At 45.3% G+C, this 22628-nt stretch overlaps 4 protein-coding genes across 4 annotated transcripts; 2 read left to right on the plus strand and 2 right to left on the minus strand.

Moving 5' to 3' along the window:
- Positions 1-1403: 1403 nt before the first annotated feature.
- On the plus strand, positions 1404-4464 carry LOC106708823 (molybdopterin synthase catalytic subunit). Its single transcript, XM_014500378.2, has 6 exons — positions 1404-1604; positions 1693-1808; positions 2830-3008; positions 3503-3781; positions 3918-4165; positions 4314-4464. Exons 1-6 carry the CDS (start codon positions 1476-1478, stop codon positions 4452-4454), a joined length of 1092 nt encoding a protein of 363 aa, XP_014355864.2. The 5' UTR covers positions 1404-1475; the 3' UTR covers positions 4455-4464.
- A 49-nt stretch (positions 4465-4513) lies between these two features.
- LOC106708824 (protein sel-1 homolog 1) lies at positions 4514-9015 on the minus strand. The gene is made up of 14 exons (XM_014500379.2): positions 8507-9015; positions 8111-8166; positions 7837-7927; positions 7505-7728; positions 7156-7351; positions 6943-7088; positions 6733-6858; positions 6540-6662; positions 6352-6457; positions 6096-6244; positions 5855-6020; positions 5602-5767; positions 5314-5518; positions 4514-5228 (listed from the first exon to the last, which is right to left on the minus strand). Exons 1-14 carry the CDS (start codon positions 8760-8762, stop codon positions 5067-5069), a joined length of 2172 nt encoding a protein of 723 aa, XP_014355865.2. The 5' UTR covers positions 8763-9015; the 3' UTR covers positions 4514-5066.
- Positions 9016-9311: 296 nt separating this feature from the next.
- LOC106708603 (alanine--tRNA ligase, mitochondrial) lies at positions 9312-17772 on the plus strand. Its single transcript, XM_045681972.1, has 14 exons — positions 9312-9619; positions 9739-9912; positions 13943-14088; positions 14159-14314; positions 14404-14548; positions 14665-14798; positions 14873-15176; positions 15281-16095; positions 16214-16366; positions 16455-16581; positions 16655-16884; positions 17093-17312; positions 17414-17539; positions 17626-17772. Exons 1-14 carry the CDS (start codon positions 9425-9427, stop codon positions 17770-17772), a joined length of 3072 nt encoding a protein of 1023 aa, XP_045537928.1. The 5' UTR covers positions 9312-9424.
- Positions 17773-20021: 2249 nt separating this feature from the next.
- LOC106708729 (protein CLP1 homolog) lies at positions 20022-22556 on the minus strand. The gene is made up of 9 exons (XM_014500275.2): positions 22353-22556; positions 22089-22250; positions 21660-21879; positions 21297-21467; positions 21022-21110; positions 20826-20927; positions 20611-20742; positions 20328-20509; positions 20022-20238 (listed from the first exon to the last, which is right to left on the minus strand). The coding sequence occupies exons 1-9, from the start codon at positions 22443-22445 to the stop codon at positions 20127-20129; spliced, it is 1263 nt and encodes a 420-aa protein (XP_014355761.1). The 5' UTR covers positions 22446-22556; the 3' UTR covers positions 20022-20126.
- Between the last annotated feature and the right edge of the window lie 72 nt (positions 22557-22628).

Consider the following 22628-nt stretch of genomic DNA (forward strand, 5'->3'; position numbering starts at 1 on the left):
ATCAAAATAGTTTAATATTAAGTAGTTTTACATGTAGTGTTCACTGTAATGATATACAGAGTAATTTAAAATTATATGACTATAATATTGGTATGTTTTTTGTAGCTTTTTATGAAGACTTAGGGCTTCGTGCATATCGAAGAAAAATAGGACATCGTTTGAATGCTCGTCTAATGGACCTAAGACTGAAGAGATGCCGCGCTTTGTTGAAGCAGTACGCGGGAAAAAAATATCGGGAAATTCTTTTTTTGGAGTCACTCAAGACATCCTTGATTAAGGCAGCCGCCGATATTGACATGGACCTCGTTCGTGCTGTGATAGACGACTGGCCGAGCAGATTGAAGGCCTGTATTCAAAATCACGGATGTCATTTTGAATAAACTTTAGTGTCATAAGAATCTATGTTTTGTTAAGTTCATTTTGGTATATAAATGGTCACATAATGAATAAACTTGTTTCAATTATTTTATATTAAACATGTAACAGAATTTATGACCTGACTAAGTATTACTAAAAAAATCTGTTTATGTAATCTTAGTCACATAAACAAAAATTACGCATTGTTTTTTATATTTATTACGTTTATTAATTACAATTTAATTGGGAATATATAAATTGGTCTATATTAAATTATATCGTAATTATTCATTTTCGGGACAAAACAAATAACTGGTAACCCCAATCCTTTTACATATATATAGGTATAGTCTATAGTACTCTCTATCTGTCCCTTACGGGTGAACGCGCATGCCATATCTATATAATTCTTCATCTGAGGCTGACACCATGACACTGACAGTCAACCATCAGGGGATATTGACAGATTCACCTGACACAATACAATTCAAATATTTCTATTCTATGAATGAATTTGTAAGGTGTTTCATAGTGAAATGTACACTAAAAGTACAAATTAGTTATAGGTTATAGGTTTCAAGTGATTTAATATTATCAGGGTAAAAATAAAGAGTTGTTTGTTAGTTTTTACATGGTATAAATACATAATTAGTTTCAATGCACTTCAGAAGTAATACATACTGTAATTCAAATTCACATATCGCTTTACTTCACGGTTAAGCTACTTTGTAATAAATCATTTGAATACAAAATATGACATGAATTCACTATACATTATTAAATATTTGGATTTGGACAACGTTTTTAGGTTCAGGATGAATAATGGAAAGTGAACGTGCTGTTACAGTGAAAGTGCTATTTTTTGCTCAATCAAAAGAGTTGGCCGGCACTCGAGAGGCTATTATTCATTTGCCACAGAGGATCAGTTACAAGGAACTTCTCAATATCATCACTGAGACATACAATCTGCAGTCATTGAAGAATAATATACTTTTAGCTAAAAATGAGGAAGTCTGTGAGCAAAGTATAGATGTGGAAATAAAACAGGAAGATATAATTGCAGTTATACCACCATTGAGTGGGGGCTAAATTGTCATCATATAGTTAGAGTTATAGACATGGATCACCTAAAATTAACAGAAGACAAGTTATCGGTGGAGTCCATCAGTGAGCTGGTGGGGGACAGCAGCTGTGGTGCCATCTCTGTCTTCATCGGCACAACCAGAGACAACTTTGAAGGTAAAAAGGTAAGTTTATTGCATTAACTTCATAGTCATTTATTTGTTAATAATGATTGGAATAGTTAATTAAAATTTGTATATGTGTGCATTGTAGGTGGTGAAGTTGGAGTATGAAGCATACGAGGCCATGGCTTTGAAGGCTTTTAAAGATATTTGCAATGAAATCAGAAGCAAGTGGCCCGCAGTACATGGCATTGCTATTTACCATAGGTATTTGTTTTAAAAATATACCTTTGTATATTTATGAAGTCAATAATTAAGATAAATTTAAGTCTTTGTAAATGGTCTGTTTGAGTAAAGTGCAAACAACTCTATACACTTAAAGGATTTACACTAACACTTCTACTCTTGTGATAACACACAAGTGTAATTACCTACACTTAGCCTCAACAGATATTGCATATATACAATTCCATGTTACAACATTAAACAATATTAGATACATTTTTCTGATAATTATCAGATGAGATTTTCTTAAGTTAAAGTAGTAGTTATTTTTAACTTGTGACTCAATATCATGAGATTGTCAGCATTGCTAGCAACAAATGTTGCTTGAAATTAGACATTCAATATGTTTGCAATGTTACATCACTTTATTTGTTCAGCTTTATCAGTCAAATGAATGTTAATGAGGGTACAAATGTTATCTGTATTCTACTTATTGCTTGAGATATTTTTACTTATTGAAAAGTAATTTACATTCCTATTTAAACTATAAATATATATAAATAAATTAGTTTCTTCAGAAAACAGAATACAAAAGTGCTTAAAAATCTCTTTTATGAAAAGTTCTTATAGAAGCATTCGGATTGCAAATAAAAGTTTGACAACTGAGGGCTACAAAGTTCATTTGCCTTTGGACATTGACCAATTGTAAAAAAGAAGAGGACAGACCAAGAGTCTGTAGATGTTCTCCTGTTAGATGTTTCTTATATTATAAATATAAAAGTTCATTTGCCTATTTTGCAAAACTCTGACAATGTATATCTATAAAAAACGGCAAAACATTAACTAGATTTTTGAAATAGAGGATGTGTGTAATTATAGCGCAGGCGCACGACACAAAGCGCACAGAGCGTGACCGGCGACCTCGCCGCCTTGTTTCGTAATCGCACTTAATTTGGCCATATTTTAACCTCATTATGTACGAAGAAGTAAATAGAACTAATTACTAAGTTTATGCTCGCTAATCATTAATACAATAATGCAGTGTACGTGTGCGTGTGCGCAGGCTGGGCGCGGTGGCGTGCCGGGAGGCGTCGCTGGTGGTGGCGGTGAGCAGCGCACACCGCGGGCCCGCGCTGGCCGCCGCCGCGCACTGTGTAGACCGGCTCAAGGCGAGCGCGCCGGTGTGGAAGCGCGAGCACTACGCCGGCGACCACGCGCCCCTCTGGAAGGAGAACCCCGAATGTGCGTGGGCCCACACCCACACCCGCAGTGACCCGACCACTACTGCTGCACCTAAATCATTTCAAAAGTCTTAACTCGGGAGTAAACTTATAAGCTTTCCTATCTTGACATACATATTGAAAGTTTGTTTTGTTGGAAATTGACCATTTAAGATAAGAACTTAATTACAATTTATTAGTATTCAAAGTAGGTAGATGTTAAGTAATTCTAAAGCATAATATGCGGTTGTCGAGACACACCGAGCCTGGCTCGTGGTGAATGCTACAATATGTGCTATTATTTAAGAAGACTATTGTATACAATGGTGTTAGTCGTTATTTGGAGAAACACTTTTATTTTTTTGTTTTAATTTAGAATCGCTTGCCTTGTTACGAAGTACATGTTATTTTTTAAATAAATATATTTCATTGTTGATAAATAAGTGTTTGTTTTTATTGAATTGTTTGTCCTTGAACCGGACGCTCTTCCCATTGACAACCGTAACATCCTTGCAGGTTCACCGCCACCTCCACCTCACAGATCACCATGTCCATCTCCTCCTCACTCACCAGACGACACGACCGACAGAAACTTGGTTCAGATCAACGTGTCCAACGAGGAGCTGCAGCAACGCATACAGAACTTTATAGAGCGGAAGCGGGCGCAGGTGGACTTGAGCAACATCGTCGACTTCATCCCCGGCCACTGCGAGAGCGAGACGCAGGACGCCGACACGTGCGCCAGAGTGCGCACACAGTTCGTTAAGCGATCCGACTCCAAGGGACACTTGAAAAGTAAGTAGTTGCGACGTTAATTTGGATGGTAAATAATGAATAATTAATGTACAAGACCGAGGCAATAATAGAGTTTTTGAGTTCGTACAGTCATTCTATGAATCCGACAGTAAAAGTATTTGAAATGTTTGTCCAGTACGCAAAGTGCACAACGAGTGGGGCCCGCAGCTGTCGCGTGGGGCGGGCGGGACGGGGCGTGAGGCGGGCGGGGCGGGGCGCGAGGAGGGCGGGGCGTTGCCGGGGGGCGTGGCGGAGCGGCTGCGAGCGGCCGAGGAGTTCCTGAGCGTGGCGCCGGTGGGGCGGGACGTGTACCGCAGACTCAAGCAGGTGGAGGACCGCATCGCGGAGCTGCAGGCCATCTCGCCGGAGTACGCCCACTTCTGGGTGCGTCCGCTGAATACGTTTTATTGCTCAATTCGGCATTTTATTTATACAATAAAGCTAAGATCATTTAAGGGCTTCATTCGAAAAAAAGTTTGAAACAAATTTTTGGTGTTTACAAAAATGTGTTTATTGCGATGTCGTTTGACAGAAATTGAAGAGTGAGCCCGCGGAGGCGAGCCCGGAGGCGGCGGAGTGCGCCTTCTCCGCGGACGACATCGCGCGCAAGATCGAGCAGCTGGAGCGCCAGGCCGCCGCCGCCTCCCCCACCTCCCTCACATCCCCCACCTGACACAAGACACACCTTTATTTATGAATTTTAAATAAAACAACGTTTACTTAAAACTTCTATATTTATTTAATATTTACATCATTTCATCGTTGATTTAAATAACTTAGTTCGGCACAACGTGAGCCGGCCGATGTAGAGGCAGTGCGCCGTGCGGCAGTGCGGCAGTGCGGCAGTGCGGTAAACTTTACTCACTAACAATGCCGGCGTCGTTTGATGAAATGAATAAAGGTTTCACAAAACAAAATATTTCAAAACCAATAAATATCATGTCAACATCACAAAATTCTTACTTTTAGAGTAAACCTGAATGTTACGTTTTTACTGAATACGTTCAAACTAATATGAAATAAGATATTATTGTAACTGTACGTCGTTCATAAATAAAACGTATATCGATGTTCTACATCGCTGCTAATGGAATTTAAAATTTAAAATTCTTTGTACAAATTAAATGAATAGTAACTAATTAAAAACAAGTTGCGACAAACAACATCAAGTTTTAACACATTTGTACAAAGCACCGCAAATGTACTGCGAGAGATCGCATCTCGCTCGTGACACGGTGTGTCAGTTACGTGACATGTGTGACACCCGGCGGGGGGTGTCGGGGGGTCAGTGGTTGGGGGGTGCGGGGGGCGCGGCGGGCGGGCGGCGCAGCAGCACGACGAGGGCGAGGGCGGCGGCGAGCGCGGCGATGAGGTAGACGTCCCAGCTGGTCTGCAGACTGGACTCCGCCGACAGCAGCAGCCAGGCCAGCGGACTCTCCATCACCGTCTGCACACGACACAGTCAGACAACAATGTGAGGTGGAGAGAGCGCGGTGTAGATGATGAGATGTGAGCTGTGGAGTGCGGGTTACATGTGCGATGTGGTCGATGGCGGCGGCGGCGTGCAGTCGGGCGAGGGCGAGGGCGGCGGGCAGGCGGGCGTCGGGCGAGCTGTCGGCGGCCAGGTCGTAGCAGCGCTTGGCGAGGTGCGGGTCTCGCGCCAGGCCCAGCCCGCGCTCGTGCATGTAGCCCAGGTTGAAGGTCGCCTGCGCGCTGTGCAGCTGCTCCGACGCTATCCTGCAACACGCGAGCGCGACATGAGGCGGGGGCGGGGGCGGAGGCAGGCGGGGGCGGAGGCGGGCGAGGGCGGGGGCGCGCACCTGTAGTGGTAGGCGGCGGCCTCGAGGTCGAGCGGCGTGCCGAGGCCGTAGTAGTGGTAGTCGCCGAGCTTGAGACGGGCGCCGGCGCAGCCCTGCGCGGCCGCTCGCCCCCACAGCTGCAGCGCGCGCCGGTACCGCTGCTCGCCCGGGAACAGCGCCGACTCGCCTGCGACACGACACGACACCGGTCAGTGATGCGCTGTGACACGGCGCAGTGACACGCGGTGAGATGGCGGCGCGCGGGGACAGTCACCGATGTCCAGGATGAAGGCGGCGTTGCTCTGGGCGACCTCGAGGCCGCGCTCGGCCAGCGCGAGGTACTGCGTGAGGGCTGCGGGCGAGTTCCGCGCGCGCCACGCCCCGTGCGCAGACATCAGGCGGGCGCTCCACGCGCCGCGCTCGCACACGTTCTTCAGCAGCTGCACACGACACGCATCGAGTTACCATCGCACTGCACGTGCACGACGTGTACAGTACAGGAGGAGTACCGCTACCTCTACGGCGGTGGTGCAGGAGCGCAGCACGCCGAGGCCCTGCGCGTGCATCTGCGCGAGGTGGTAGAGCGCCAGCACGTGGCCCGACTGCGAGGCCAGCGAGAAGTACTTGTTGGCCTGCTTGAAGTCGCGCCGCACGCCGATGCCGCCTGCAACATGCGTCACCACACAATTGTATCCTTTCGCACCTCCGAACACTTCACGGAAGACAGGACCGACTGACGCATCGATCGCCCATTACAATATCCCGACTCACCGAAGTACATGAAGCCGAGGTGGAGCTGGCCCTCCACCCAGCCCTGGTTGGCCGCCATGGTGAAGTACTTGAGCGCGGCGGTGGTGTCCCGCGGCACCCCGCGCCCCTGGGGAGCACGCCGCGGCGGTCAGCATCGCTTACAATGGTATATAACAAGAGTGTGATGCTGCGAGTGAGACGCGCGCTACCTGCAGGTACATGAGACCGAGCCCGCTCTGTCCCACGGGGTTGTTGAGCTCGGCGGCCTTGCGGAAGTAGCGCAGCGCCGTCTCGTTGTCAGCCTTCACGCCGTCGCCCCCCTCCAGGTAGATCTGTTCGCATCGACCAATATGTAAAAACAATTCACTGTAAGTTATAAGCAGTGTGAGGATCCAGTGGTACCTTTCCTAGGAAGGCGTTGGCGACGGCGTTGCCGGCGTTGGCGGCCTGCTGGAAGTAGTGCTGCGCCTTGCGCACGTCCAGCGTCACGCCGCGCCCGCCCTGGAAGTGCAGCTGCCCGAGACCCACCTGCAGAGATATATGTTTGCGAATTATATGTTGTAAAATAGAAGTATAAGAAAAAATGTCACGGCAGAGATTTAGTTAAGCGACCTGCGCCTGCACGTCACCCTTGTCGGCCAGCAGCTGGTAGTACTCGATGAGGTCGGTGTCGAGCGCGCCGCCGCCGCCCTCCGCCTCGTCCAGCAGCCGCGCGCGCTGCACCGCCGGCCCTCCGCTCAGCGACACCTTGCCCGCCACTGGCACACTCGCACGGTCAACAATGTCACATCTACACTCTCTACATACAAGTGGTTGTGCGCGTACCTTTGGCGGCGACCTTCATGTACAGCTGCATGGCCTTGGGGCAGGAGGCGGGCACGGTGACGGCGGCCCAGTGCCGGTAGGCCAGCGCCATCTGCGCGAAGTCGCTGCCGCCCAGCGCGCCCAGCGTGTAGTGCAGCAGCGCGCGCGCCTGCGACACGCCCACGCCCAGCCCCGTCGCGTACAGGAACCCCACGCCCTGCAAACCACGCATATTCTATTACTTGGCTTTTCATTTATTTACCCAATGATATTTAAGTCATCATCGGAAGACAAAAAGGTCTAATAGACCATTAACAATAAGCAGTCCTCTATTTCGATGTTCAAAGACTATATTCATTTATTTACTTACAGCATGAGCATCTGCGTTCCCTTCATTTGCCAGTTCCTCGAAAATTTCCTTTCCCTTGTCGATGTCGAGGTCAAGCCCCTCGCCGAATATGTAAGACCACGCGAGCTGGACCTTAGCGGGGGCGTAACCGCGCTCCGCCGCGCGCTGCACTTGCTGCACCGCACCGCGCACGTCCGCAGACCGCCGCTCTAACTTCTGCATAGCGGCATCAAACAGCTCCTTGGCTGCAATGTATATTACAAATTGGACTAAACAGAAATTTAATTAGTTGATATGATACTGCCACCAACAATGTGTTAATGTGTGTAAATAATAAAATAAAACAATATAACCTTCTTTCAGTTCTGGAGTTAACTCTGGCTCTTTTTCCACAGACAAATCTTGTATAGTAGAGAAGATGTCATCATATCCTGTCTCTCCTTTCTGTACAATAAACAAATTAAAATAAGAATCAAATTTGATATTGATTTAATAATTACAATTACTTTTTATAAAATTGTAATATAATTTAATTAAGTTGATGTTTGCAACATTACTATTTAATTATTTAACTAAAATTAATGCATACATTATATATCATCTTCAAATTTATAAAAATGACATTACCTGATATTCAGTGTCCTGGTCCTTACTGCTCCTTGTGCCGGTGTCCAACATGGGTCCTGTTTGTGTCAGAAAGGGATGTTTTTTTATAACTTTCAGGACATATTTCATTTCATCCAACTTTTCATCAGAGTTTTTTGTAGGAATCTTAAGAAGTTCTGTTAATCATAAAGATGTTTTCTAAAATGTTATGACATCAATAACAATTCATATAAAATCTTATACTGTCTCTTGAAGATTTGACAATATATCAAAAATGTATCATTATCATAGATGATTCATCAAAAATTTACAGGTTCATATTTTATATCTATGATTAAGAAGTTTATTTTTACATTACTTGCATTGTTCACATTTCTAATGACCTTATTTTGTAAATATTGTTAAAAATGATTTTACCTTTTAAAGTGTCCGCTATTTCTTCATCTTTCTCAACTTTGTCTTTCATCGCATCCGCAGCGTTTTGCAGATAAACCAAGTCCTGCCTAAGCCTAGTAAGATACTCCATAGTCGCTTTGGCTTTTGCTTCACTGTCCTCAGGAGGGTCGTCATCTTCTGCCATTTTCTCTTTGTTCTTACGTTTCTCTGGGCCGAAAAGCTCAGCAGCCGAGAGACTAATACATAAGTAAATTAAAAAAAGATGTAAGCGACTCATGGTTCCGTAATAATTGGCTTTTGTTTCAAAATAAATAATTTTACGTGTCTATGTATAATGGGATCATTGATTAAAACAACATAGTTTTAAACCACACAGTCTCCGCACAGACTTTTTTGTATCCAATAATGTACACTAATTGCAGTCGCTAAACATTTCGTTTTAATTTGAATATTACGATTATTTAAACCGCAAATGAAATATCAATCTACTCTCTTCTCGAATAAACAGACCAAAACATCAAAAACACACGTCAGTTTGTAAAACTGTCAAATCGTTATCTGAAATTATTCGTTTAGAAATACTATGTTTGTCGGAGGACGTCATTAAAATTGAATTGATTTTCAAACATAATCAATCTTCTCAAATCTTTAATGAAGCAGCTCACTGACTTTATAAATAATTACTCGAATATTCAAAGAGATTACTAAAACAATTGTTTTTAGAAATAAATTTCTATCTTTTTTCATTACGTCTATGTTTCTAAATATATATTCTGTTCAATTTTGTAAAAATTGGATAAGTGACATTGACATAAGCTTAGACATTTGTTTTTGTTTCTGATTTAAAGTTATGATACAGATAGTTTTTAATATCTTAAATGTTAAGTTACTGTGGTGAAAGTGTCGTGTATTAAGTAAATTCATATCGAACTTTTAAAAATGTATCGTGTATCGATTACAAATAAAATGCCTCGTGCATTCTACAAGACCCACAGGACATTGACGTCCAACAACATTAGGAATTCTTTTATTGAATACTTTTGTAAAAACCACGGGCATAAGTTTATAAAGTCTAGTTCTGTGGTGCCATTATGTGACCCCACAGTACCCTTTGTTAACGCCGGAATGAATCAGGTAATAAAGAAATATTTTTTTTCTAATTAAGTTTTGCTGCACTGTATTAGTTAAAATTAATATTTCTCTGAGCAATGTAGTGTAATAAATGATATCATGCACTTTTCTCACAATTTCAGTTCAAAGGAGTATTCCTGGGTGTGGTAGAGCCTCCATGCGCAAGGGCAGTCAACTCACAGAAGTGTGTGAGAGTTGGGGGCAAGCACAATGACCTGGAGTTGGTGGGGATGGATGGCCATCATCACACTTTCTTTGAGATGTTGGGGAACTGGTCCTTTGGCGACTATTATAAGGTAAATAAGACAAACATTTTTTTTTTTTCACAAAACAATGATGGCCTTATCTTAGTAAGTTGCTTCAAAAACCAAATTATATATTTCAATAATTTTCCCAACATGATGCATTGCATAATCATTTATTTTCCTTTTTAAAAGTTAAGGTAGTTGTTATATAAAACCTCATTAGGTACACTATTTAAATGTACTAGTTAATAGCTTTTGCCTGGGACTTCATTTGTGAGAAATTAAAAAATAAACTTAAATAACCTAATTTTTTAATTTTTTCTCTTATAAGAACCTTCCTCTGATAATAACAAATACAACTAAAAAATCAAACTTGTGATGTGTAATGCCATGACCAAGGGAAATAGGGATTAATTTTTATATATTTTTAGAGAATTATTAGTCAAGATCCTTTCGAGCGTATTGCGCGCTAAAGTTCCCAAAACCAAGTGACAGATAGCTGTAGTGAGGCGACGTCAGCGTTTATATTTGACATGTCTAGTGCTGCGCCGATACACCGGCACAGTGTTGATTTTTGTCTCTAACAGTTCGGCCATCCTGCATTTCCTTCGTCCTCGAAGGAGTATTGATCCTTGCTGCATCGTTTTACACGCTGTCCCAAGCGCCATGAAGAGCCAGAACACCTCCAAGAAAAAGGACCTAAAAGCAAATCAGCCCCGTAGGCAGAAAATATAGCCCCGTAGGCAAACCATACGCCCGGAGGCTAAACATACGCCCGGAGGCTAAACATACGCCCGGAGGCAACATATACGCCCGGAGGCTAAACATACGCCCGGAGGCAACATATACGCCCGGAGGCTAAACATACGCCCGGAGGCAACATATACGCCCGGAGGCTAAACATACGCCCGGAGGCAACATATACGCCCGGAGGCTAAACATACGCCCGGAGGCAACATATACGCCCGGAGGCTAAACATACGCCCGGAGGCAACATATACGCCCGGAGGCTAAACATACGCCCGGAGGCAACATATACGCCCGGAGGCTAAACATACGCCCGGAGGCAACATATACGCCCGGAGGCTAAACATACGCCCCATAGGCAAAACATACGCCCGGAGGCAACATATACGCCCTGAGGCTAAACATACGCCCCATAGGCAATCTTTGATTTTCTTTTATCAATTATGTGTCTGAAATAAAAGTTTTCATTATTATTATTTTTATTACCATGTCAAATACCTGGCATTCCGTGCACCCTGTACTCCATGACATCTATACCCATCAAGACTCTCTACAGGTTCGCGGCCTCGGCCTGCTCGCGACAGGCACTTCACGAGCGTACTACTCGCGACGGGTGCTCCACAAGCGCCGTTGCTCGCGACAGGCGCTCCACAAGCGCCACTGCTAACGACAGGCACTTTACAAGCGCACTGCTCACCACACGCGTTTCACTGGTGCGCTGATTGTAAACAGGCACCGCTCAGGCGCGCTGATTGTAGACAGGCACCGCTCAGGCGCGCTGATTGTAGACAGGCACCGCTCAGGCGCGCTGATTGTAGACAGGCACCGCTCAGGCGCGCTGATTGTAGACAGGCACCGCTCAGGCGCGCTGATTGTAGACAGGCACCGCTCAGGCGCGCTGATTGTAGACAGGCACCGCTCAGGTGCGCTGATTGTAGACAGGCACCGCTCAGGCGCGCTGATTGTAGACAGGCACCGCTCAGGCGCGCTGATCGTAAACAGGCACCGCTCAGGCGCGCTCATCTCGACACGCGCTTCAATGGCGCGCTGCTCGCGACACGCGCTTCAATGGCGCGCTGCTCGCGACACGCGCTTCAATGGCGCGCTGCTCGCGACACGCGCTTCAATGGCGCGCTGCTCTCGACACGCGCTTCAATGTCGCGCTGCTCTCCACACGCGCTTCAATCGCGCGCTGCTCGCGACACGCGCTTCAATCGCGCGCTGCTCGCGACACGCGCTTCAATGGCGCGCTGCTCGCGACACGCGCTTCAATCGCGCGCTGCTCTCGACACGCGCTTCAATCGCGCGCTGCTCGCGACACGCGCTTCAATGGCGCGCTGCTCGCGACACGTGCTTCAATCGCGCGCTGCTCTCGACACGCGCTTCAATCGCGCGCTGCTCGCGACACGCGCTTCAATGGCGCGCTGCTCGCGACACGCGCTTCAATGGCGCGCTGCTCTCGACACGCGCTTCAATCGCGCGCTGCTCTCCACACGCGCTTCAATCGCGCGCTGCTCGCGACACGCGCTTCGATCGCGCGCTGCTCGCGACACGCGCTTCAATCGCGCGCTGCTCGCGATATGCGCAGGTTCGGACCCTTAGGCGGTAACTCGATTTACACGATTTCTCTTGTCATCTCAAACACCAAGTATCTTTATGGATCTATAACATTCATCACATGACCATGTAGGGCAAGCATGTCATGACATACCAAACAATAAAATCAAGTTCTAATTTAGAAGTATCCTGCTGACACACAAATTAAAATAAACTGAACTTAGAAAGGACATCAATGACTTAAGACATAATGATATCCATCTGACTCAGGTAATGGCTTTAATTTTATCACAACTCTGCTTTACCAGACCCTCACTAATAAATTGATCTATATTCTCAATTTCAGTTGTTAGGAAAATTCTTTAAATTAATTGAAAAGCCTGATCTTATTAAACATCAACACTAAAAATATAAAAAAAATTGGTTTGATCTTACCGCAGTACAAATTGAATAAGTATCCATGCCAGGACATCCGGCAGCTTATACCAATAATGGCTTGAGCAATCATGCTATCTGTCATATTACATGACATGTGACATGCCAATCCCAAATTTGTCATAATAAAATTTTACTGAATCCTCACCTTTTGGTTTAACTTAATTGGCATGTTCCCTAGTCTGAACTACTACTACTGGTCTTAATAAATGGAAACACTTGAATTAATTTGTCATCAACTGACATAATGAATACATGAGGTCCTCCATTCATATTTTGGCAATGCATGCAACAATGCAATGCAACTAATCTTTGCCTTGCAATTGCATTTTAACATCCTTTCATCTCATGCATATTTGTCACAGCTTCAAAATTATATTCCACATAATACACCACTGACTGTGTATTTTAGTTTTTGTACCAACTACTTTAATACCTCAATTTGACTGTCTTTTCTCTTTATTCCTCTTTGTGTGACTTAAAATACAGAAAAGTATTTTTAATTATCCTGTTAAATTATAACATAACCTGTAGTCTTTAAAAGTACTGTCTTAAAGCCAACAGTATATTTAAATATTCTACACAAAACTTTTATCTATTAACCAAATTATAATCTTAATATTAAATGTATGATTCATATTATTTTACACACCACTTTTGTGTCTCAACATAAATCATACCTTGTTTTAAAATGAAAGGCACTTATAATATTTTACACAAACTTTTGTGTCTTGACAAACCATAAAACCAAACCTTTAAATCAAGCATTAAAATAGAAATAAACACAACAAATCTTGATTTTGTGTTTTCAAGCCAATGGTCTTTTCATGGTCTGTTAATAAAACAATTTTCGTAACATGACTTTATGATTGTACGATTACAGACTTTAGGAAAATGTTTTCAAGTCTTTTAGAAATCACCAAATTAAGAAATCAGTAAATAATTTGGTACAGATAATTAGAAACATGGAACAATCTCACCAAATATGAAGATTTTCACGCTGGTGTGCGTTTTAAGTTTACCATTTACTCGAAGTTCTCAATATCCTTACAAATTTTAAAAATCTTACTCTCCGGTAAACAATACGATACTTTTATGCAACAAAATCACTTTGTGAGTTTGGGTAATATCTCACTTCTGAACTTTTAGAGAATTATTAGTCAAGATCCTTTCGAGCGTATTGCGCGCTAAAGTTCCCAAAACCAAGTGACAGATAGCTGTAGTGAGGCGACGTCAGCGTTTATATTTGACATGTCTAGTGCTGCGCCGATACACCGGCACAGTGTTGATTTTTGTCTCTAACAATATATAGATAAAATTGAATAAGTTTTTTGCTTGTTAGAAAGAAGCATGTCAAATGGCCTGGGACCTGCTACTGGGTCCATTTCGCCTGAAACCTGAAGACCTGCTGGTGACATACTTTGGTGGAGATGTTGTTATAGGTTTGCAAGAGGACAGAGACTGCAGAGACATTTGGAGATCACTTGGGTATGTTTAGTTAGGAATATTTTTGGTACAATATTTGATACAAAGCAATTGTAACAGTTTGTGATGGCAGGGTGCCAGCGAGCAGGCTGCAGGCGCGGGGGGCCGCAGACAATTTCTGGGAGATGGGAGCGACAGGGCCGTGCGGGGCCTGCACTGAGCTCCACTATGTGGGAACAGACGGCAGCCTCACTGAGATATGGAATCTCGTCTTTATTGATTGTAACAGGTTAGTTTCAGTATAAATAATTAAAAAGGATTTTCTTTATCCACCTTCTACTGAAAAGTACCCACATATTAATTTGTGTGTACGGTCAGAGAAGGCGATGGTTCAGTGAAGCGACTGCGGCGGCAGCACGTGGACACCGGCATGGGGCTGGAGCGCATCGCCGCGCTGCTGCAGGGGGTCCACTCCAACTATGACACTGATCTCTTCAGGCCATTAATGGACGCCATACACAGGGTAACACAAACTATGTTGCTATAATTATAATTTTTATGCAAATTATTGTCAATTTAATTTAGAGCTCTGTTGAAATAAATATTAGTGTATCATTGAGTTTAGAAAGATTGTAACAGAACAGCAAAGGAGTGCCGGCGTACAGCGGGCGCTATGGTGCTGACGCAGCACTGGACCAGGCGTACCGGCGGCTGGCGGACCACGCGCGCATGGTCAGCGTCTGCCTCGCAGATGACGTCTTCCCCGTAGCCAGGTCAGTTTACTGATCAACTGTTTGACATTGCATTGGAAAGATGTTTTCTATGTATACAACTTTTAAATTTACAGTTTGAACCTGAAACAAATAATGCGTAAATCGTTCAAGATTTGCACGGATGTCTTCCAAAACCCTCAACTGCTGAACCAGCTGTACTCGGAAGTGGCATCCAGCCTCGGAGATACATATCCGGAACTGATCACTAAACAAAACGATGCCAACCTCATCATAGACCACGAGAGAGAGTCGTACGCAAAATTGCGCGCTGACCTCAAGAAGAAATGGAAAGGTCTGGTGCAAAAGTATCCGGAGGTGGAGAGCCTGGCTGACATTGAGCTGGCCGGTTTCCCATTGGGATATACAGAATTTAAAGAGGTAGGCTACAATACTTTACCCTTTAAAACTGATATTATTTTTATTTCATTAATATTACATAACTAATTGAATGTCTTTCTCATCTTTTTATGTTATTGTTTCAGAAAATGTCCAAAATTAATTCTGCAACAATACCTGGAGAAATAGTATTTAAGTTATACGACACTCACGGCTTCCCGGAGAATGTGATCGAGAGAATAGCGAAATTGAATAATTTAGATATTGATAAAAAAGCATTTTGGAAGCTCCTCACCGAGCACAAATCTAAACATAAGACCGCTTTCAAAGAAAGAGCTCAGAAGGGGCTCGCCTTCGATGACATCATCGATAGGTTGCTAAAGAGTAACATTAAACGTACAGATGACACATACAAATATAATTATTTGTATGAAAACAATGAGGTGCGGTTTGAGCCGCTCCAGTGTGATCTAGTCGCCATTGTGAACGAAGACGGCGAATGGATCGACTTCCTGGATCCGTGCGAAACTAGTCCCTATTATTTAGTAACCGACAGAACAAATTTCTTCTGCGAGGAAGGCGGGCAAGAGGCGGATACGGGTGTCATAAGAATTAGTGACGATGTTTATATGAAAGTGGAGAAGGTGTTTAAAGTGCGCGATTTTGTGTTTCACAAGGGACACTTTGTCGTAAATAGAAGTGGGGGGAGGTGTTACGTGAGGTGCGGGGCGGGGGCGGGGGCGGGGGCGAGGGCGGAGGTGTGCGGGGCGCGGCGCCTGCGCCTCATGCAGCACCACACGGCGACGCACTTGCTGCACGCCGCACTGCGCCGCCTGCTGCCGCGCACCGCGCTCTGCCAGACCGGCGCCGCAGTCTCGCCCGCCGGCCTCGCCCTCACCCTCACACTGTACGGCGACAAGCTGACGCAGGAGGTGCTGCTTCACGCCGAGGAACTAGTCAGGTGAGTGCGCTGCCAAATATCATCATTTTGCTTTTTAACTATTGATTTATTCTTTAAATTATGTACGTAAAATATCGTGTAAACAAGAGAGTGAGTGGTATCGTTACGCGTGCGTCAGGGCGGCGATCCGCAGCGACGCACCGGTGCGAACGCGCGTGGTGGACAGCGTGCGGCTGGCGCAGGAGGGCGGAGCGCTGCGCGTGCCCGGGGAGGCCTACCCCGAGCGCGGCCTCCGCCTCGTCAGCTGCGAGGCCCCCGGGCTCGACTCCCGGTTAGTGGAGCAATAAATAAAACATTATCTGTGTTTAAAAACCAATTATCGTAATGGTAAATTGAGCGGAGAGCATGCGGCGTCGCAGGGAGCTGTGCTGCGGCACGCACGCGCCGACGGCGGGCCTGCTGCGGGAGTTCTGCGTGACGGCGGTGCGCGGCGCCGGCAGCAACGCGCCCACAGTGCACGCGCTGGCCGGGGACGCCGCACTGCAGGTATACACACGTTACTATCCCGCGTACAAACTGCGCTTGTGCGTATTCATATATGTCGCGTGGCACGTTGCAGGCACACGAGCTGTTCTGTCACACGGAGTACCTGTGCGAGGTGGCGCAGCTGACGGAGGCGGGGCGCGTGCGGCGCGAGGCGGGCGAGGCGCGGCGGCGACTGGCGGCGCTGTGCGGGGCCAAGCCCCTCGCCCGCGCCGCCGCCTGTCTGCAGCGACTGCAGCGGCTCGAGGCGCAGCCCGACACCCGCACACACGCCGACACCGACACCGACACCGACGCCGTGCTGCAGTCAGTGTTCGCCGATCACTATATTCATGACCATCACTAACACTTTCAACTTTTAGTGATGTTCGCCTCAATCTGTAACTTGTAGTTATATTACGAGTCAGTATCAACCCTCGACTCGAATTCTATATGTTTCAATATGCCCGAATCGTTCGACTGACGATCAACTCTTTGTCATGTAGACAAACAGTAATGTATGTCCTGCGCGCAGACGTTTGGCGGAGGCGGAGGTGGCGGAGGCGGTGTGCGAGGCGCGGCGGGAGGGGCGCACGTTTGCGGTGCACTTCGTCCGCAGCTCGTACCTGCTGAGCGGCGAGGCCACAGCCGCCGCGCTGGCCGCAGCCCCCGCGGCGCCCGCGCTGCCCGCCCTGCCCGCGCTGCTGCTGGCCTGCTCCGCCGGCGTGCTGCGCGCCTCCGCCTCAGTGCCGCAGGTCACTCACGACCACTATTTACAAGGGAACATATGAACAGTTGCCGCGGGACTGAACGCGGAACACCGTAGCCCAGTGCTGACTAAATATAGTATGCGCAGGAGTACGTGTCGGAGGAGTTCAGCGCGGAGCGGTGGATGGCGTGCGTGTCGCCGGTGCTGGGCGCGGCGGTGCGCGTGCGGCCCGCGCGAGACCCCGCCCTCTACGCGGAGCTCGCCGCTACCAAGGTCGTGATGCCTGCCTCGTGCTGCGCCTGCCTCGTGCTGCGCCCCTCACTCGGCGAATGTTGTTAAAGTCGAGTATTGTGTTGCAGGTGAGTCTGATCACGTGCGAGCAGCTGGTGCAGGACGCGATGCGCGTCGCCATCAGGTTCGCGCAGGCGAACGCGCGCGGCCACGCCCCGGCCCCCGCCCCCGCCTCCGCCCCCGCCCCGCCCGACCAGGACCGACAGCACAACTAGTCTCACCGCAACCTGCACTCAACTGTGCAAAAGTAACATCTACTATCTGAAAATCTGTCTTCTTTTTCCACAGTCAACCTCTCTAGAGGTTGTGCAAGAATTATGTGGAGCATCAAAATGTCTCAAATATCTAAGTCTATATTGTAGATTGTCTATGTGTGCGTAATGCGCCTTTGAAATAAACGTAGATTTCGAGTTCTCCATGTGTCGGCTGGTTTATTGCAATGTCATCAGGGACTTGTACCAGTTTTCCTAATCGACACTTGTCGCATTTTGTTAACACCAGGTAATATGAAAAATAACCGCCATTTTTGCCAACATTAATTTGTAGGAATTATTTTCAATAATAGTTACTGTTGATGTTACAGTTATATTGGTGCTCAGTCGGTTGGTGCTCGTACCACAAGCCCACATTCGTACGGCCGCTTTCTTTACCTCGCGTTAAAACAAGTTCAAATATGACAAAATTTCCATGTATCTGTTGTATTTTGAGCGCAGGAAGAAGGAAACTAGTGATTTTAAAGCGTTTATTTCTTAACTCCGAATTTTGAAGCGGCGTAAAAAAAAGCGCTCGTGCAAATGGCGGCCAAACACAACTACTATTGTACTTATTTAGTATGCTGTAGATTATATTTATAATTTTTGAAAATCTTGATTTTATTTCTTTCTTAGTTTCTGGAATGTTGTATAATTTCTTAATTCACAAATAAAATAATTATTGATTTTTCTGTATAATATGTAAAAATTTAAAAATAAAAAAGATATTTTTACAAGTCTTATTTATTTCAATGATTTACAAATATTTATACATAAGGCTGGTTTTACAGTCACGCGTTTCGGCAGCGCCGTCGGAGCGCGCGCGCTCGGATATGTATTGGGGTATTAGGCTGGTTTTACAGTCACGCCGCTAGACGCGCCGTTGGACAGCGCGCTGTTGGACAGCGCGCGTTTGAACAGCGGTGCACCAAAAAACGACATTAGTACGGCGCGTTTCGCTGCTGTGAGACAGTCGTGTACAAACAGATACAAAATGAACGGCAATGCGGTTAGAGTACTGGCTATTTACTTTTTATGGAAAAAAAGGCAACAAAAACGTCGAAGAACAGTAGGTGTTGATCCTTATAACGCTACAAGGTTACTGAGAGGCGAACACGTAACATCTTTCTCTGATTTACGAGAAAATAGTTATAAATTTTATAAATATTTTCGCCTATCAACCAGCAGTTTCGACGAATTACTGTGCAAGTTAGAGTTTTCTTTACGAAGATCTTTATTCTTATCCTTATAAAATTATTCTTATAAAAATCATCGGCCGGGTCCCATAAACATCTTCTAATTCGCACTTCGTCAATTACTCGACCCGTATCGATGTGATTCATTTTGTACACAACAGTACCTAACGGCACGTCTCAACGGCGTGAGACTAAAACGCACAATGGCCGTAGAAGCGCACGAGCGGCGCGCGCTTCGACCGCGCCGCGCGAATAGGACGCGTTCAACGAACGGCGCTGCTCAAGCGCGCGAATTTGAAACGCTACTAAGGCTGGTTTTACAGTCACGCGTTTCGGCAGCGCCGTCGGAGCGCGCGCGCTCGGATATGTATTGGGGTATTAGTAGCGTTTCAAATTCGCGCGCTTGAGCAGCGCCGTTCGTTGAACGCGTCCTATTCGCGCGGCGCGGTCGAAGCGCGCGCCGCTCGTGCGCTTCTACGGCCATTGTGCGTTTTAGTCTCACGCCGTTGAGACGTGCCGTTAGGTACTGTTGTGTACAAAATGAATCACATCGATACGGGTCGAGTAATTGACGAAGTGCGAATTAGAAGATGTTTATGGGACCCGGCCCGATGATGTTACGTGTTCGCCTCTCAGTAACCTTGTAGCGTTATAAGGATCAACACCTACTGTTCTTCGACGTTTTTGTTGCCTTTTTTTCCATAAAAAGTAAATAGCCAGTACTCTAACCGCATTGCCGTTCATTTTGTATCTGTTTGTACACGACTGTCTCACAGCAGCGAAACGCGCCGTACTAATGTCGTTTTTTGGTGCACCGCTGTTCAAACGCGCGCTGTCCAACAGCGCGCTGTCCAACGGCGCGTCTAGCGGCGTGACTGTAAAACCAGCCTAACTATTTTTTTTCTAAGAAAACACAATTAAAATTAATTTACAATCCATTAAAATAATCCAATCATACAAACATCATCATCATACAGTAATCTGCTGCATTCAAAAACACAACACATGATATATATTGCTCAATCACAGGAAAATTCAAGTTTAACTTTCGAGTTTATTCACAGACAAAGTTTCACTGAACACTTGTCACAAGAGGTGCCAACTAGTGGAGAGTCGCACATGCTAGTGGTTGTCCATGTACTGCAGCTCGGACAGCAGCAGCACAGTGGTGGGCAGCGGCCGCGGCTGCGGAGACAGGATTGTCATAGTCTGCCGCTCCGGGTCCACCGCAGTCCTGCAACACGTACAATTATAATTAAACATGTTTTATTTGTTTTTTGAAGCTTGGAGACAATGCTTGTTGTATGGGTATGTATGACTTACACGCAGACGAAGCCGGCGAGGTTGCAGTGCGGCACGTGGTCGTCTGGCTCGGCTGCGAAGGAGACGGCGAGCAGGCGATGCTGCAGCGCGGGCCCGGGGGACACACTCACCAGCTTGGTGAGCGCTTCCTCCGCTCGCATGCCCAGCGGCATACACGAATCCGGCAGCGAGGGCGCCCCCACCTGCCCGCGCACACCACCATATTAATATTTACTCTACTTATACAACTGCTGCATATATTTCGAAGCTTCTATTATTCTGGAAAAAACATTTAGAAAGACACCTTATATATCTTGAGGTCCGAGTACTTGACATCGAAGGAGTGGGGGTAGTATGGCGTGCGGCGGCCGTAGAAGTACTCCCGAATGCGAGCGTCGCGCCCCTCTGCGCGTTGCGCCGGCGACCGCTCCGCCACCTGCGACACACAGTTATATACATAAACATATACCCACTTGTTTCATGATTAAATTTGACAAAAATAATCCAAATTGCACTCACTCCTCCACTTTTGGGCAAGTACACAACTTTCACAAACTTTGGCATATCCCGTTTCAGTTCATTGTATAATCTCTCATTGTCCAACACTAATATCACATCCACCTGAAAAATATAACGAATTTTAAATTTTATTTAATAGTAAAAATAGCAGATGTCCAGTGCAAGTCTCAAAACGTTAGCAGACATAGCAACGCACCTCGAAGGCCTGTGCGGCGTGTGTCAGCACCTTGTATCCCGCACCCTTGATCCAGCCGCAGGTGTTGATGATCACGCCAGATGTTGATGCTGCAGTCAATACACGACTGAGAAATCAGTTTCAGCTGATAACTAGGCAATATTGTCACAACAATCAAATAAACAAATCCAAATAAGTACAATTTATTTGAACATATATGTTGGCTTAAATATATAACTTACAGACAAACTACTTCATACAATTCTTCAGGAGTTACAATTGTAGAATGGTGGTACCTTTTTTATTATTTTCACACCTCTCAGCAATGACCTCAGCCAGCCGGGAGACAATTGTGTTGTAGAGCTCAATGTTCTCTTCGGGGGACTTGTGACCAAAGTGGTAGACAAGCGGGGCCTGTTGACTGAAGCCCTCCTCAATGGAAGCCGGACGCTCCACAAGGAGCGCACCTACACCAACATTCAGTTAGATAATCGTTAAAGTTTTAATATTTATCTTGACTTATAGTCTACAGTTTTTTAACAAAGTACAAATTGTATGCAATATATTTTTTTAATTCATATATAAAATAAAATATTAAAGGATATATATTTGTCCTCTTTAGATTTCATACATAAAAAATACAAAATCATGACAATTACCAATTGTCCCAGGGACACTTATATGACCTTGGCCGACATCTAGATCTACATATATAGGTCTCCGACCCATCCGCACTGCATAGTTCAGCAACAAACGTGTGAGTGTGGACTTGCCCACATCCCCGGGGCCCACAATCATGGTGACGGGGCCCCGTGTGTTCTCCTGCTCTGCGGCAACCCTCTGCTGTTCCAATGCCGCATGGACATTTAGATAGATTACCTGGAACAATAGTCATTGTTAACAAATTAAAAAGTTATTCATGAAACATGTGCATATTTTTTACAAATTAAATATGAATTTTATTTAGCTTTTTACTACTCTTAACTTAGCTTAATTTTTCTAGCGATCCCCTCCTCCCTCAATTTCCCAACCAATATCTTCACTATTGCAAAACAGCACCAATATTATAATAGTTCAACACACTTTACCATTGGTGTCTCCTTCGCCACATAACTAACTTCCGTCCTGCCTCTGAGCTCTACTGTGCAGCCGTGCCACGTGAACACAGCCACTTTAGCACCTGTATGGAATTCATATGGTTTCCCCTTCACCAACTCTGTCCCAAACAGCTCGGCGTAGCCACTTTTAACCTATAAATTAAATTGTTCATTTAAAGTATTAAACAATTTCAGTGAAAATATAGTTTTAAATCTACTATTCGAATGTACTACTTTAAACTACTTTTCCAATACCTCAAGAACTACTTTTTCATTTTTTGATTCGACTTCAAAACGTAGTTCAGAATTTGGCTCAAGTTTAAATTCTTGTAACTGAACTTCTGTCATTGTTACTTTTTTTTAAATGGAAAGAAATAAGAACTGTTCTGTTATAAAATCTAGAAATACAGATAGGAATGGAAACGCAATCCAATATAACAACAAAAATATTTCGTTTTGAATTTGATAACAGGTTGACAGTGTCTGACATGTTCTGTCAAGTAAAGATCAAAGACAAGACAGAAACTCTAG

Source organism: Papilio machaon, chromosome 17 (assembly GCF_912999745.1).
Source record: "Papilio machaon chromosome 17, ilPapMach1.1, whole genome shotgun sequence".
Lineage (NCBI taxonomy): Eukaryota > Metazoa > Arthropoda > Insecta > Lepidoptera > Papilionidae > Papilio > Papilio machaon.

Coding starts and splice junctions, on each gene's coding strand:
- LOC106708824 (XM_014500379.2), bottom strand. CDS start 8,762: ATGAGTCGCTTACATCTTTTTTTAATTTACTTATGTATTAGTCTCTCG. Junction 7,352..7,504: donor GGAACGCAGATGCTCATGCT/GTAAGTAAATAA, acceptor CGTGGTTTGCAG/GGCGTGGGGTTCCTGTACGC. Junction 6,245..6,351: donor CCTCGGCTTCATGTACTTCG/GTGAGTCGGGAT, acceptor CGCATGTTGCAG/GCGGCATCGGCGTGCGGCGC.
- LOC106708603 (XM_045681972.1), top strand. CDS start 9,425: ATGTATCGTGTATCGATTACAAATAAAATGCCTCGTGCATTCTACAAG. Junction 14,315..14,403: donor GTCTTTATTGATTGTAACAG/GTTAGTTTCAGT, acceptor GTGTACGGTCAG/AGAAGGCGATGGTTCAGTGA. Junction 16,367..16,454: donor GCCCCCGGGCTCGACTCCCG/GTTAGTGGAGCA, acceptor GCGGCGTCGCAG/GGAGCTGTGCTGCGGCACGC.
- LOC106708729 (XM_014500275.2), bottom strand. CDS start 22,445: ATGACAGAAGTTCAGTTACAAGAATTTAAACTTGAGCCAAATTCTGAA. Junction 21,111..21,296: donor GTGTGAAAATAATAAAAAAG/GTACCACCATTC, acceptor TATTGACTGCAG/CATCAACATCTGGCGTGATC. Junction 20,510..20,610: donor CGGACCTCAAGATATATAAG/GTGTCTTTCTAA, acceptor GTGCGCGGGCAG/GTGGGGGCGCCCTCGCTGCC.
- LOC106708823 (XM_014500378.2), top strand. CDS start 1,476: ATGGATCACCTAAAATTAACAGAAGACAAGTTATCGGTGGAGTCCATC. Junction 1,809..2,829: donor GGCATTGCTATTTACCATAG/GTATTTGTTTTA, acceptor GCGTGTGCGCAG/GCTGGGCGCGGTGGCGTGCC. Junction 3,009..3,502: donor CTGGAAGGAGAACCCCGAAT/GTGCGTGGGCCC, acceptor ACATCCTTGCAG/GTTCACCGCCACCTCCACCT.